We start from the raw sequence: 17,933 nt of genomic DNA on the forward strand, positions 1-17,933 counted from the left end.
AAGTGACTTGATTCGATTTCAAAACACTTCAATTTTGAGATATGATGTTGACATTTAAACTATGTTAAATTTTATTTTTTATAACAAAGCATCAAACACAAATAAATATTTTTTATACCGTCATTATTAACACTGTAAAATATGTTTTGAGTACTTTTCATCTTATTTATGTTTACCTGTAATTTTTAGTCATTATTTTGACGTTTTAAAGATTCTCGTATAAGAAAACTAATAAAATGTATATTTATTATTTTATTTACCTAAAAATTTTAAAACCACGTAATTTTATTGCGTCTTAATTTGTCAATTGGTTTTTAACTAATTATTTTATTTATTTTATTTTTAATAAGTTTTATATGTTTAATTGATTTTAGAAAAAGACAGATTTAAGCCTCATCCTCCGCCTAAGCCGTCCACTATACCAGGACAATATGATGAAAGACACTTGTACAGTGGTTAGTCAATATAAATATATATTATAAATTAGATAGAGGTAAGCTTAAACGATAAATAATTGTTATTTTCATTCAAACATTTCAGATCTACAGCTGACGCCAGAAATGTATAATCAACTCAGAGTTTTGCAGAAAAAAGCAAAAGACTTGCGGCAAGAAGCCCGAAACCTAAGAAGAATGTCTCAAGCACAAGCCCACTCTATTCGCGAAACCATCAAAGACACGTTCATAAAAATAAGGTAAATTTCACTCGTTATTTCATATTATACGTGAATTTCCAAAATTATATAGTTTACGTAAATCAAACTACTTTCAACACATTGTATATGCAGGCTGATCCATTTAACATAATACATTAATTTTTCAAAAAAACGCTAACGATTTTGATAATATTTATTTTACTTACATTTAACTTAAGTCATTACAAAACAACAATTTTGAAAAAAATCATATTTTGAACTAGTCTAAATATTTTACTGGTTTAACTAACAACATACATTTTTAATTTCGTATTCCAATTTATAAAAATCAAAGTATTTTTACTATAAAAAATCATAACGATAAAAAATATAACTTTTTTTTTAAATAATTGTTTTTGACTTAAAATTATGTAAAAGGAAATATCATAAAAACCGTTAGTTTTAGAAATAACGAATATCTTACGTTTAAAGGATCACTCGGTATATACGATGTGTTATTATATTCACGCATACATAGTTATTCGAATAAAAATATCCCCGAGCTGCGTAGTTGAATGTTATCTTTCGAAAATGTTACAAGCCGATTTCGAGCAGTCGCGGTCGTGTGCTTATATTATATTCTCTTACGATCGCGTTTCTGACGCCCATAATGTATATACACGCCGCATTATATAATTATAGTGTATCGAATTCAAACATTTATATTTTTTTTCCATTTATCATATTAAAATGTATCCATTTGTGAAAATAATGTTTTTCGAGAAAAAAATATTAACGGTCACGAAATACTCGCGGGTTTAATCGTTTATGTACTTAATATAGTGTAGTCTTACGACGAACGATTAGCGAACTCGTGAAGATTTTTGTCAGCCCACGCGTGTACACGGTGTATGCCTATATTATAATACGTACATAATAAAGATCGTGCCGAATAACGTTGTGGTGTTTTATATCTAGAGCGTTGATCGCTTCCGGCGCCGACCAAGCATGGAGCGAATCCGGATCGAAGGAAAGGGCACACGTAGACCGGGAAGAGGACATTTACAGGCAGGAGATTATCAGGCTAGAAACGGACTTGACGTAAGTGTGACAATAACAATATGATGGTTTAACAAAATACATCGTATTGCGTTGCGTAACGCCCGAAATCACACATTAAACATCATTATTATTATATTTAATATTTATGTACAGTACATTATACCGGATGATCCATTAAACATAAGACAGTCATAATTTTAAAACAAGAAACGTTTTTTTTTTTTCTAAAATCTCTTTGTAAAAAAATACCTATATTTTTTAACGTTTTAATTGTTTTGAATTTATAAATGAACCATTCATTTTTAGTGTTTTATTCCAAAGCAAAATATTTTTTGGAGTACTTTGATAAATAAAAATCAAATTTTAGACGTGCAACCCATGAGTTGTGATAGTATTTAAAGTTTTGATAAACGAATTGGAGTGGTACAGGGATACCTTCCTCGCCAAATGTTAGTCTACTACTCCGCTAAACTTTAAATACTTATAACTAATAAACTACTTGATCGAAAATTGATTTTTACAAATCAACATACACCGAATAATATTATACTTCGGAATATGAAATTAGAAATGCATGTTATTCTATGCAAAAGGGTAAAAACTTGAAAAATTATACCGATAAAAAATTGTAAAAATTATAAATATTTCCAAAAACGTTAGATTATTTTAAATAATAAGTGTCTTATGTTAAATGAATCACCCCGTATATATTGTTATATCATGTGACGACCGCGGTCGGAAAACGAAAAGATAAACCAAACACAGTTAATGATTCCTACAATAACAATTTTTTCACACCACAACGAATTATTATAGTCGCGACGACGTTTATCGTCTGAAATCTCTCGTTAACAGTTTGCCAACATCATTTTTGTAATTTTGCACATGCACAAAACAATAAGTACGATAATAACTACTGTGGTACTCCGTTCACGCGGAAGTACCTAAATATCGTTGTTTTCTTGCCGCTCCGGAATCCCGAATATTATTATATACACCCATTGGCTACTAAGCATGGTAAGACTTACGGACCGTGCATTTATGATAAGAACGATCAATATATTATATGTCACAGAAAACTGTATACTCTAATACTATTTAGACATCTATAATTATTCGTTTAGTCACGCATTTAAACACATAGTATCTACAGATCCCTGTATCCAAAATTATTCACCAAGCACGCTCATCTCCATATTTTTCTTCAATTATACAGTTATCAAAAATCTAAATTTTTTTTAAATATTTAAGTATTAAAGACAATATTTTCAAATTCTTGAGATTTTTTGTTCTACACAACGAGTGTTAATACTCTGATATTAAAACGTCAGCTCTTCTAATAACTACCCCATTTTTATACAGTAAATTATTTAATGGTTATTTTTTATGAAAATGTTGTATCAAAATTAAAATGTTAACAAATAGTTTTTGAATTATTTAACTTTATATACTAAGGGTAATAGGTCCATAATGATATTCTAATGACAAATTGTTATTATTCTAATAAATTAGTAATAATGAACGCTATAGGGATTTGTAATCCCTATAAGTTTAATTAAAATTAATCTATCATCAACATTTATAATTTAAAATTTTGTTTTAGTACTTGCATGATAAATACTAGACATAATTTTACATATATTTTTATATTTTTTGTAAAATCATTTTTGAAACTACTGTCCTTTTTTTAAATTTATAAACATTCTAATAATTAAAAAACTACTCATTCAAATTTTGTATTATGTACATAAAAATGTCAAAAATTTTAAAATATTGTCATTAAGTAAATCAGATTATGAATAGATTTTATATTATTAAATTTAAAAAATGGAGATATGCACGATTTGTGTTTCACCGTGTAATATTATTTTAATTATATTGTTATGATGCTCCAATTTAATTTTAAATGACTTAGTCATTTTACCTCGTATAATGTATATTTAATACCATATACCTGTGTATAATATTATAACAGTTCTCGCCGCGAATAATAAATAGGATCTATAGTCTATATGATACTATATAATACATTCGTGCGTATGTGTGTATAATAAGTCTATAATTCGGCGATCGATTGAACGTGTTCAGAATGTATCGTTCTCGGCTGCCGAATTTTTCTATAATGTACTTAGTTGTTTTACCGTGTGTGTTGGTGCAGTGAGCTCGAGAGCACGGTGGAAGAACTACGAGGAAACGTCATTAACAAAAAGTCCAGAGTAAACATGTCAGACGTGGAAAACATGGCGCTTGTGCTCAGCAAATCCAGGTACAATATTATCGAAAATATATATCACGACTTACAAGAGTAGTATTTCGTATACAAGCCAAAATCATTACGGCGTAGCGTTCTCCTGCTTCCGTTATTCCGTCACTGCCGCCTACCCCGACAGTGAATCTCGTTCGAAACGTATTATAGAAATCTAATGTAAACACTAATTTATCTTTACTCTTTTTCACCCCTCCCCACTCTATAAGCAATTACCTTTTTCTGCGATTTCTTGTGAACGTCAATTTTTTACCATAGATCACACTATTATACTCGAACGCCTCGAACTATGCGCAATGTCGCAATATATATTATATACCATACAATACATGTACAATTTATTATAATTTATTATTTATCTCTGTTTTTTTATTTATGTTCTTAGTAAAACGGTTGCTGAATTAAAATTGAGGTTCCCGAGTTTACAAGAGTCAATTCGTACAGTATTAACGAAGGAAATGGACAGAGCTGTTACAGAGGAAAAGTAATTGACTGATACAATATTAATAACGTGTACCTAATGTAATAATGCAAGTTTTCGTCTTTTACTATATATATATTAGGTTTCTTAAAGAAGAGCCCGACCGCCTAGAAAGCGCACTCAAACGATGTAAAAAATTAACCGGAACGCTTGTAACACTCAAGAGGTAAATTATTATAGTAATGGTACCTAATGCATAATATTATTTATATACAATGCATATTGTCATGCTTCTTTTAAGCTATTCTAAAAATGTGTTTCGTCAGTCATTAATGTGTTATAGGTATTTTATATTATAATTATTGTTTTACATATTACATCAATTTTGCTAAATGCCTATATTATTATATTATGCCTACGTTTGCATATTATTAAAAAATTCTTTTTATGTATAAATCATTAATATTGTTAATAGCTTCGGGAAATTTTTTTCCAACATATCTATACGATTATAAATTTAACGGTAAAATCCGAATGTATTTTAACACGAGATAACATTTTTTCGTTATATAAACTGACTTTTTACTCAAACATTACATCGATATACAATGTATAAACATAATATTGCATTATATTTTTATTTTAAATAATATTTCCTTCATCAACGGAGTGGATATTTCGAAAAAAATTTACGTTCGAAATCGTAACTGCATTACTAAATATAATGAATTGGTTTACGCAATTCTATAAAGAAAATAATTGTTTGAAAAATCCCAGTAGGTAACAACAATATTTTCAAAAGTTAATCTTAACATATAATAAATGTTTGTATTTTTAATAGACGTGGTACTAATGTTTTGCAGGCTAGCTTCCGTTCAGGAACAACGTCTGCCCGACGCCAGACTGTCGCCAACCAACGAAGACACTCCGCCGATCACGCCTACATCGTCTGCCAAGGTATTACATCGGTGACACTGTTGCTATATATCGATAAGTGTCGAATTTATTTTTCTATTTTTCTATATCGTTAGGCTGAAAAAAAATAACGACATTATTATCGTTCTAATGAGAAGGGTCCTTTTGTCATAATATATTATATAGTTTTCATATTCGTATTTTCAACTCGCAAGTTTTGCCGGACTTGCGGAGTTTTACAAAAACATATAGCTTTGTTCTTTTTTTTTATTATTATTCAATAATTTATTGTTTTAGTTAAACTTGCTTTTTACGAAAACTTAGTTGATATTTATTTAATAACGTGTGTATAACTAAACATATTATATATTATTATTATAATGCATTTCCAATGTGTTTTAACGTTTATTTTGCATTTTATATTTTCGTAACGTAATTTGTTATTATACTATATTATATAATATATATATATATATATATATACATACGCAATATGCATTATCGTAAATGACTATTATATTTATATATCGCGGAACATGTTTTATTAATAGAGTTTTTAAATTATTACAAAATAACTCCCAAAAAAAAAAAGCTTTATAGATATTAATTTTTGTTTTTTATTTTTTGTGTTTTAAATCGGCTACCAGTTTGGTTGGCGTTGGAGTGCAAACTTCAAGGATGCGATTACTAGCCACGAGTAAATTTTTTGTTATTTCATTGTTTTATACAAGTCCAAAAATTTTCGAATCGTTGTATTTTTATGCTTATGAATTGATGTAATACTTTTTTACTTTCATCTGCTTGACTCATTTTCATGTTCATCCGAGTTTTATTACTATATTATATTTATTGATTTCACGTTTTTATCATATTTTATTGTTTTATTAATTTATTGTTTTTTATATAAAACAACTTTATTCATCAACATTATTTCCGTGAAATGTTTTGGTTTTATTTTGTTTTTAGCTCGTATTTACTGACGGTGCATGCTTCACTCGTTAGATTTTTATATTGGAATACATGACCGTGGTTCAGGTAAACGGTTCATTATGACAATATTTCGTTGTTAATTATTGTGGTTTTATTTTTCCATATATTTTCTAATCTATTATAATATTTCGACATATATATATATATTGTTTCAACCCATCCTCTATTTTTATGTTATATTATTATTATATAATATTTTGGCACCCGCAAAGAGTATTTTTATTCTCATTCTACCTATATAATAATACTATACCCGATGACTTGTTTGCATGGATTTTTTTAGACGACATTTTTATTACTTACACTGAAATGCGAGATCGTCGTACATTTATTATGATTATTTTTTTCTATCACAATTTTATAGTTATTGTTTTTACTTTGGTCTCACTCGCATAGACGTCACAGACACACATTACCTCGAATCACTCGCGAAAAAACCACAAACCTCTTTATTCTTTTTAATCTTTTTTTTTTCTTAATTGCCCTCACACCGTACTACATATTATTATTAATATCGTTTTAATTATCGTACAAAGAAAAGTTAATTTCACATTGGAAATGTTTTTTTGTAAATATATTGTTTTTTTTCTAATATCTTGTTTAATTGTAGTGCTTTTAATTAAATACAACAAAAACAAATGTATAAGTCGGTCCTACGCGATAATAATATATTATAAATATTATTATTATTATTATTATTATTATTACTATGTATTGTACACCACCTATATAATATTACTTCCTGTTTTTTTTTTTTTTTTTACTTGCCTTTCTAATACACTTGAATTGCAATTTTTACTTGTCTTACACAAACGTTATTTGGTTTATTGTTGATATTTTTTTGTTGTTTTTTTTGTAATTATTATTTAGTTTGCGTGTGTTCTTTTTTAAATATAGTGTGTGAATAATGCCTGCACAGATAATGTAGATTGTGAGCAAGTATTGTAATGTATATTTTGCCACAGACGTCCATTGCAAATTAACTTGCCATGTTTCAGATCAAATAAACTTTTGGTAAATACCGAATTAATTTTTATTTTTATATTACAATATGATTTCATAAAATACTAAACTTATTAAATTACTAACTCGAAACATTCTAACCATCATTGTAGAAGAAAATTACGGTATCAAAAACACTAATCGACTTATATAATATTTTATGTCTTAACAATAATAATTATTATTATTATTATACTAATACGAAATTCAAACCAATTAATTAATAGATGTAAGGATACAATTGCGCATAATATTAGTCCGATTGATTGTGTCAGGCTGTCAGTGTTCTGCACTTATGCGTACGACTATAATATATTACCTCGATTCTTACGACCAAGTCTAAATTATGTCTAATTATTTCAATCCTTGTGTAGTTATACAACTACATACGGCTTACGTTAACACTTGCATACTTACTGTAGTTGATTAATTATTTTAAACGAATATGTAATTATTGGCTGTTGCATGCTTAAACTTCGATTGAAACGTCATATCGATTCACTTTTAGACAAAACACTCGGGTGGACGAATATTTATCAGTGGTTTAGTTTTCACAGTCTTTAAGTTCATTCTAGGATGTGACTTGTTGAGTGAACACTCCAGACAAACACTCCACAATAGTTACATAATTTTTAAATAATCTATAGTTATAAATAAAACAAAAATCCGCTGAGATCAAAAAACCAGATCTCCTAAAAAGCACAATTAAATATACGTCCACTCAGAAAAGTTTTATATTTTTACCTGCATTCAACATTTTTTAATACATTAATTTCTCGCACACACACTGATATAATAATGCTTATTTTTTATTACACAAATGTAATTAATATTTAAATTATAGCTTAGACGTAGATTATATTTTAAGCACAATTAATCACAATATATTCATTATATATATATGAATTTGATGTGATGGCTGTCTTTCAATCGTATGGAGAAAAGAGATTGCTTATATAATAGTATGACCTCTACCTCGTCACGATTGGCGTAACAAAAATTATTATTCGTACCGACTCGAATTTCTATTAAAATATTAATTAAGCCCTTCTACGAGTGAATAAACAATTTAATTCCGACTTACCACGGGTAAACTTGTTACTGATTAATTGAGTAATTATATATAAATATACTATAACTATATATACAGAGTCATTCAATGACGTTTTCGTTTAAAATGTAACTTCCTTTTAAGTCCACACACGATCTCTACCGTATGTTCAGAGCTTGTCAGCAAAAACAAAATAAACAAATTGATAAAAGAGTTTACTCTTGAAACGATCGAGTACAATCTTTCGCTTCAACTTGTCTAATAATTAATACATAAGGCATCGCAATCAACCGTTTCGACGAAAACGAAACCCAAAAATAAAACCAATCTTATTTAATCGTTGTTATATTGCTATAAGAAACACGTGTATATACATTCGCTTAAATTAACGGTTTCCTGTGTAACTTTACAAAGGAGATGCCCTTAATTGAAATCAATTATGCATACTCGAACGAAATTTTGTTTTAAAAAAAAATTTTTGGTTAAAGTTTATAATGCAATGAGTACATAACTTCCCGTAATTAAAAAACTCTTTCACACATAGTTTTAGATATCTCTTTCGCGTAGGTTACATCATAATAATATGTTTAATGAATAATATGTGATAGGTATCGTAAAGAATATTTTGTTAAAACAATAGACAATGTACCAATTATAATATTAAATGTTGTTCCTAAATTGATATAAGCGCATTTATTGCCACTATTATTTTACTTAATTAAATTAATTTTTAACAATTTACCTATTTAGAGTGTGACTTCAACAAATTTAATTAATCGAGGTTTCTATTAACAAATATAATAGCCGTGGGTTAGGTTAGATCTGGTTAATTTTCTATTAACAAAGACAATAATCGTAGGTCGTTATAATTAAATTGTTAAACAAATAATTCCTATGCACTATGTAATGATAATAATAAAAACCGTAAAATCTTAGCGCTAAAACAGAATTGATGAAAATAAATTAATACACTAAACGTGGAAAAGTTTTTTTCTGGTAATAAATGAAGTAAATTAACTAATAAGAAATAACCGCGAAAAACTCTTTAACCTACTGCCATTTTTATTTCATTAAAAAAATTTAACTATACTACTTTTTTCATTTTTACTTCAACTCAATATTTTTTTTAACTTAATTATAATAATATACTAGTACCTATGATACTCTTTTTTTAATTACCATAAAACCCACAGACAAAATTGTTCGCACAGTTACTACACTCGATAACGACTTTATTTTTAGGTATTAGCCTCTATACTGTATGGTAAAATTTAATTTGTAAAAAAAAATGTATTTCAAAAAATAATGATAACAATAATTTACTAGTATTATTTATACATTAAAATTCAATTTAAAAAATAAATTATTAAAACAGATAATTTAACCAACGCTAAAAATAAACGAAAGCCTACAGATCATTTCGGGTAGAAAATTCATTCTTATAACCTGAATAAAATATTATAGCCGAAACAAAAAATTTGTAAACATAACATAATTTATGTATAATCACGTACACTAATAATACATTTTTGAACAACTCCGAGAGATAAATAAAAACATATTAGTATACGTTCATCGTTCGCGTAAAAGCAGCTCGTATGCATTGATGTTCTAAACGAGACGGATACGTTCGATATTTTGTACACCAATCGTATTAAGACTTGGAACGATATTATACAGAGGATATTCAACCGTAAAGCTTAGCCGATATCGTAAAAGTAATTGATTGAAAAACAGTTTCTCGCTCCCCACAACGAATCGAATAGTTCTGAAATAGAAAAATAATACGTAATCACCACGACGTGTCGACACGTAAGGAGGACTCCGGGTCGATCTACATAATGATACAGGTGCTGTTTTTGTTAATCGTCGTACGCAATATCTTAACCCGGTATCCGTCGTCTACAGAGCGATCTACACATATATAGGTCTACCGGCGTCCTCTTTACGATACGATCTACAGGTTCTTCAAAATGATTCATCCGATTTCAAATGCTTACCGTATTTTTAATTTCACGTTTAGAGTACTTAATGCATATAACTGCATTTAATAAAATGATAATATTTCAAATTTAATTAGTAGCACCTATAAATGTTCTATGTGACTTCCTTAATCACACGAGCAGCATCAACTATAAAAAAAAAAAATAGTTTAAAGTCACAACTGAAATTCATGTTATGTATACCTGTTGTGATTGACTCTATCAATTTCTTAATTTACGTGCACAGGGTTATTAACGAATTATTTCCAAAATAAGTATATTCGCACAGCGTAAGATCGTGTGACCTGGAAAGTCAAGTACAAAGCATCGGATGATTCATTTTGAACATTCCTGTATTTATTTGCAATCCCGATGTACGGAATATAATATAATATTTAATAATTACCTACCATATTACGTATTATTATATTCATTTTGTACGCGTGCGAAAGTACATTGCGGTCAACCCGGTGATATATTAATAATTTTCGTCTGGTTTTCATAGGGGAGTATCGCTGGACAGGGGAGTGTCGTGGAGCAGACCGGAACAGGAACAGACGACGGCGCCGGTGGTGCTGGAAAGCGCGAGCCAACAGGTGCGGAGAACGCACTCGACACTCTGCTAGACGAACTGCAGACAACTCCGGCGGCTGCGGCGGCGGTTCCAGTGGAATCAGTGGCGGTGGAGCCTACAGTGGCTGCAGCTGAGGCGGCGGAGCCGATGACGGTTGCCGGACCCGCGGTCCCGGTCGCCCCGAAACCAGTGTTGCGGCGTCTGAGCAGCACGTCGTCTGAAACAGGAGGCAAACCACCTGTGCCGGAACGGACGCCCGACCTGCAGAACAAGCGAATGCCCCCGCCGCCGCCGCCGCGGACTAGTTCCAAGTCGCCGGTGGCATCGCCGACCACGGCTGGCAGTGCGGTGGGGGCCCTCTCGTCGTCACCAAGGGGCTCGATGTCGTCGTCGTCGGCCGGCGGCAGCCCGCCCAGCCGAAAGGGTTCGCTGACCACCGTGGTGGCGCTCGGCGGCTGCGGCAAACCGCCGATGCCCGAACCACCGACCGTGACCGCACAGCCACCGTCGGTGGCCGCGCCGACCGCCGTCGCGACGGCGACCAGACAGGAACAGTTGGAGCAGCGGCACCAGGAACTGTTGAAGAAGCAAAAAGCGCTGCAGGAACAGTACACGCGGCTGCAACAGTTGCAACGGTCGCAACCGCCCCCCGACCTGCTCCAGCTCAAGAAGACGGGTAGCGAGGGCAACCTGCTGTTGAAAATGGGGCTGTCCATGAGCGCGGCCGCCCCCATATCGGGTTCGCTCACCCAGCTGGCCGCCGCTGTCACCACCGGCACCACTGGCGCCACCGCCAACGACGACGCCGAAAAGCAACGGTCGACAGCAAACAACAAAACCACTGCTCCAGCGGCGACGACTACGACGACGACGACCGTCAACAAAGTTTACGAGACGGACATCATATGACCCACGACCGATGTTTGAAACGTGAAACGGCAAATCAAATCTATCGCACGTGACGCAAATCTGCAGAGCCCATCGGTTGTGCGTTATCTCATTATTATTCTCGTTGTTGTACCATAATATACACGATGTTTTTGTTGTGATGACCGCCGCCGCCGCCGCCGCCGCCACAGTCACCACTGTCGCCACTGCTGCCACTGCATTCGCCGCTGCGCATTCCGGATTTCCGCGGTTACCGCCGCTTTTACCATCATCGATGACACTACTATAGTCCAGTCTCCTCTGTCTTCACGCCGCCGTTTTTACTTTCGTAACACATCATAGTTTTATGTTTACTTTAATTATTTTTATTTTAAGTGTCGGGTGGGGTGTCAATTTGACGAAAATTGTTCGTTTTATACTTAAAAAAGTAACGTCGTGCGGGTGGTCTGATAAATTTTAACTTTCGATAACTAAAACCAACGACTAAGTCTCGAAAACCGTTTTCTCTAGACCGATTCAATTACGAATTTAACATGTTAAACAAAAAAATACTATTCTACGACTCATGTGTATACAAGTATTATTTATATAATATATTATCACCTTCCAGCTACGTTTTATTTTTCTAACAATAGCAATGACACTACCCGACATTGGATATCAAATAAAAAAAATAATTTACCTATACAACAGGTACCTGTTTATAAACAAACGACTAGACGTTATCCTCGTTTGAGGATTGTCTTAAATCGGACAAAAATGTAAATGTTTTTGGCTTTTAGTCAGCTCACATGCTCAATAACCCTGTACATATTATACATATATAGATATATAGATATATATTATACACAATATATAGTAATAACATTTATTTATCGATTCGTTAATATGCATAATATCATGTAAAATATTATCGCGGGAATACACCGTTTCAATCCGACGAGAATCGCTTGTTATTCTGCAGGTTGGTAAACCGCAAAAACGCAATAATACATGGTGTGGGGTGGGGGGTTGTTGTCTTAACGTTCGAATTATACATGACAGTCTATGTGTATACAATACATCATAATATTATAGCCTGTAGCCACACGACGCTCGTAAGCGTACAGAAGGTGCTCTCGTATAACGCGTATATCTACAATAATTAATATTTATGAGTGCACGCGGACCGTATGATATAATATTGTTATCCTATACCGATCTTTGCGGACCACGAATAGTCGAACGAGAATAATTTTTGTTTCATTTCTCCTTTATACCACATTATTATTATTTATTCACCGCCCTAAACCTGCATATTCGCACATGCATCTAATGAACATGACGTTTAAGAAATACCTATAGTTAATTGAATAATATTATTGACTCTACAAGGGAACGTGGGTGTTAATTTTTTTTTTTTTTTTTACGCATTAATCTTTCGGTCGTGCCAAAAATCGTTCCTAAATTATTAATATTATTATTTTGTTGTTACTATTGTTGTTGTTGTTGTTGTTGTTGGTGTTGCTGCTGTTGTATTACGTCGTCTCTGCGTCGTGACGCGTATCGCCAATCGAAAATCGAATCAGAGACCACACGTCGATCATCTCTGGACATAATTTTACGCTATATTAAAAATGTATAATCGATCAACGATCTCAATAGGTATCACGACGTATATAGGGCGTCGTACTGAATGGTTTGCAAAAACCGTTGTAGATAACCGACGAAATTCGTGTTTTCGATTCCATCACGCGCGTCGACGATTATCGGGTTCGTTTTTAATTGTCTATCGACTATTTTATCGCCGAGAACGGTTCGTTAACCGCACTTATTTAATATGCGATTCGATAAGTTACGATTTATGAACGACGTGTCGTCAGTTGGTATTTTTGGCGAATGCTTTAATATTTTCAGGTACGACGCCATGATAACTTAATTTTTTCCACGCTATAAAACTTTTTATACGCATAACCCATTTAATATAACGACTTAATATATATGTCCATTTCAACATCATAATCTCCGTTGACTTAAATTCGGTGTTGACCAGTTGCCCTCAACACAAAATAGCACACTTGTAGATACAAACAGGGAAAATTTACCGACATGAATATAGTTTTAGATGTGACCATTTTTTAAAACAAATTTTAATGTATACCGCTTATTACTGTTGTCACGGAAATTATTGTATTTATTCTTATGTATATATGCGATATTTTTCTATTATTTAATACCATAGCCGCGTCAACGACGTCGTACCGTCACATATTTACGTTTCTTGTTTTACACCGGGCATGGTATATTATATACATAATAATATATGTTGAGAGCAAATGGTACATTTTTCTCTTTGTCGTATTTCTGGGAATTAGTAAAAAAAAATAATAATAATAATTTTTACAGCGTCTAATATATACCCCTTAATTTCACTTGTCTAATACATAATATAAATACTTAGTTGTACAAATTGACAAGCCGACCCGCAGTCGATTTATACACATCCAAATACAACCGTCGTACTAAACGCATTCTGTTAAAAATGCTACTTACAGAAAAGAAAATTGAAACAGCAAACTCCCGGTCTGCCTATACCTAAATGTTGAAGTTATTATTTTCCTTGTCTGTGATCAGTGATCATATTTATCGTATATAAATTCAAGTATTTAATATTGCACCCGAATTTTCTCATCCGAAATCGCTTTCTATTCCGAACTGATTCTTACGCTCGTAGGACTTGACACGTTTTTCGATATAACTTTATCTTACGCGTTCACGCAAGTATAAACGGTCGAATGACGAATGTTCCGAATTTCACGATATTCAAACAACACCGAAGATAACTATTTCTCGTTCTCGCACCACATACACATAAACACACTCGCGCACGTTTAGTCGAAAAAAATATTATTACACACCACTCATTTTATTACGAGCGTATCGTACGCGTTTTTGTCGTTTGTATATTTTATTTAAATATTATACGTATCACAATATATTACTGTTAATCGCAAACCCTATGAGTACAATAGTTTTTGGGCATTTTTTTGCGAAATTTATCGTCAATACGTTGCTCAATAATGCGCGTTCGTCACGCCACTGTATGGCGATAAAGCTGTGCGGAATCCGATATTTTCTATAATTAAAAATAAAATGTCTAAACTCGGAGTGCGTACCGTCAAGATAACGGCTTAGCCCGGCAAAACTCTGCGTAGGGTAATTTTGTAGGGCACAGCTGTTGTCGGTTTTGAAATTAATTATCAAAATCTCAGTGACGCAAACAAATGTTATATTCGCGCGCTTCCCCTCCCCCCCTGGTAATATAATAGGACTGACAACTTGTCAGTGGGTGTAAAGCCAATTCCGTTTTAAAATATCATCGTACTATAATTCAATCAATACCATTTGTAATAGTTGTAAATGTAACCAACGTTATAATATTACCTATTCTATGATGTGTTTTCCCCAAGTAAGACAAGAACTTGATTTTTCTGGGCTAAGCTGTACGCTATGTGTATGCTCCTCGATTTAACTGTAAGTATATATCATCTACATAATATGTACCTAGCTAGGCTAGCTACCTATTCATAGAGATAACGATATGATGTATAATTAATTGTATATTTACATGATACTGCAGTATTGCACATGTGCGTAAACGCGTGCTTTTCAAATAACAATCACTACTCAAATTTACACTCTACAAAACGCAAATGGTTATCATAAAAAAAATTATTCTTCCGTTTTCACACCGGTCGACGTGTATTTTTATCATTATGACGTGTGTACATGGCGGGGCACTAAAACGAACAATTTACAAAATTAAAATACGAATAAGAATGAACTATTAATATATCAGAATAGAGTAGGTACGTAACATGATTATTATATAAAAAAAAATTATTTCCATGACCGTCTCTTCCGTTTTTTTCTCGTACTGAAACATGTCAAGTTCGAAATGAACGCCAAGGCACTGAAAAAAGCCACATGACTATCGTTATTTTTGTAAAAGATTTTGCAAAAGCACATTGTTAATCACTAAATGGCGTATTGTTTTTTAATAAATAATAAGTACTTAAAACATTATCGAGAAAACCAATTTTTTTTAAACGGTCGTTTCACTGCCTACCCTGTATACAACGTGTAATAATAACCCGATGAGTATGAATGGGCAATGATGTCTAATTATTGTAATTATTACACGACATAATTACCTACCTATGTCTTTACGCGTACATTGAGCAAATAATATCGTTTCATTGACGATTTGTATATTCAGCACACACACACACACACACACACACACGTATTATTTTAAGTCATTAAATTATATTATTAAATATTTTATATTACGATAATTATTAATGTATTTTATTTGTATTCATTTCGATTTATTTATTTTATAATTATTATTATTACTGATGTAATATATGAATTACCCATCTATACGTGTATTTATTATTATATTTGGTCGTTGTGCGATTTTTTTTTTTTGTACGTTATTATATACATATAGACATTATTATTATTATTAAAAACGAAACTATACAATCACTGTTTACATGTACATTTTAATTTTTAAGCATTACTATTAAAACATACATAAATTTACTATTATTTACGAAGATCAGCCGAGCGGCCATTATGCAAATAACGAAATTTACACCACTGCGAGTGTAACATAAAATATATATACATATACAATTAAAATTATTTATTATACTTATTATTATCATTATTATTATTCTTAATAAAAATATCTACACATTGTTTGAATTACACTGCGTTTTATTTGTAGATTATAAAATATAGATTTAATTAGATTGTTTAGGATGATAACGAGGGCGATACGTTTTTGGTATAATTAACTAATGTGTATCCATAGGCGCAAACTGAAAGGGGGCGTGAGGGGTCAACTTCCTCCTTGGTATTTTATAAATTAATTTGAAAAATATTATCAAAAAGGAATTTTAGATTTGTAAAAATTATTTTTTCAAGAAAACTAAAAATATAAGATAAAATATAACTGAGTTTATATTTTATTTAAAGTTAATGAAGTTAGTTTTTGAATTAACCAACTCCTTGTCACTACATTTTCAAAAAAAAAAAAATGCTAACTTTCCTCTATTTCAATATTATAACAGCAGCTACTCTTGTGGAACTAAAATCTCTTTGCAGTTATGATATTTTCGAGTTTCGATCAAATTTGGAGGAAACAGAACAGCTAGCTTCCAAAGAATCCATTTCACCACCTATAATTCCATGAATAAGAACAATACCTTCAAGATTACTATTTACTGATTAGGTATTTGTGAAACTTTAATTTCGAAAAACGTTAGCTTACATTTCAAAATTAATATTTATATACAATATGATACAAAATCAAAATTTGTGGATACAATTTACAAATACTTAACGCTCTTCAAAATTGTTTAAGTACTAGATACAACAGGGATGAAAAAATTTTAGAAGTTTGTAACACCTACATTATTAACTTCAATGACTTAAAGGCAGAATTAAAACTATTTGGAAAAATTTTCATTTTCATCTTTTCGTCGCCTCAAAACATCTATAAGAAACACCATTGCCCAAGAAAGACTTAGTAACATGGCTATTTTATACATATTGAAAAAACTTTTAAAATTATACTTATTAATATTGTAATATTTACTGATTATGGACATTTAGTCATTCGATATGTATGTTAAACGTTAAAGATGACTAATTCTAATTCAAGATTCCTTAAGAATAGTCAATTTATATTGGGGGAAACATTGTCTTAAAAATTGCAACGTCAGAAGTCAGTCAAGGCCGTATCTGAAGGGGGGTCCAAGGGGTGCGGTGTTTTGTTAGGTAAAATAACTATTATTCTAAATTCTTAGAAATTCAAAAACATAATTGTACTTGACTTGATTAATTTGTATTCAGTTTTAATATTTAATATTTTGACCTGTTTTAAAATATACGATCAATAAAATGTCTATCTTGAAAATTTAAAAAACTTAATTGAAAAAAAAAATTTAACTCAATGCCATCCAATCTGAATTTTCATACTTATTACTAGGGCTGTGAATTTAATGCACTAAAAAACCTTAAAAAATGCATTTAAAATGGTTTTTAATTTAATTTATATAGATATTGGTACCTATATTATATGAATAAAAATGTA

General features: G+C 31.5%; 1 protein-coding gene across 18 annotated transcripts in view; it reads left to right on the forward strand.

Moving 5' to 3' along the window:
- The window catches only part of LOC113554958 (coiled-coil domain-containing protein AGAP005037), a 167,783-nt gene extending 155,389 nt beyond the window's left edge, over positions 1–12,394 (forward strand). For 12 of the 18 annotated variants that reach the window (XM_026959124.1, XM_026959153.1, XM_026959185.1 and 9 more), the window contains 8 exons: positions 375–455; positions 541–694; positions 1,613–1,735; positions 3,855–3,962; positions 4,348–4,446; positions 4,526–4,609; positions 5,247–5,340; positions 10,829–12,394. In XM_026959124.1, coding sequence (XP_026814925.1) covers positions 375–455; positions 541–694; positions 1,613–1,735; positions 3,855–3,962; positions 4,348–4,446; positions 4,526–4,609; positions 5,247–5,340; positions 10,829–11,806 — 1,721 coding nt within the window. In that variant the 3' untranslated portion in view covers positions 11,807–12,394. Of the gene's footprint in view, positions 1–374; positions 456–540; positions 695–1,612; positions 1,736–3,854; positions 3,963–4,347; positions 4,447–4,525; positions 4,610–5,246; positions 5,341–5,945; positions 5,996–7,185; positions 7,303–10,828 lie in introns of all 18 variants that reach the window. The other 6 variants (XM_026959249.1, XM_026959277.1, XM_026959258.1 and 3 more) reach the window with 3 other exon arrangements.
- Positions 12,395–17,933: the final 5,539 nt, after the last annotated feature.

Source organism: Rhopalosiphum maidis, chromosome 1, assembly GCF_003676215.2.
Source record: "Rhopalosiphum maidis isolate BTI-1 chromosome 1, ASM367621v3, whole genome shotgun sequence".
NCBI classification, from domain to species: domain Eukaryota; kingdom Metazoa; phylum Arthropoda; class Insecta; order Hemiptera; family Aphididae; genus Rhopalosiphum; species Rhopalosiphum maidis.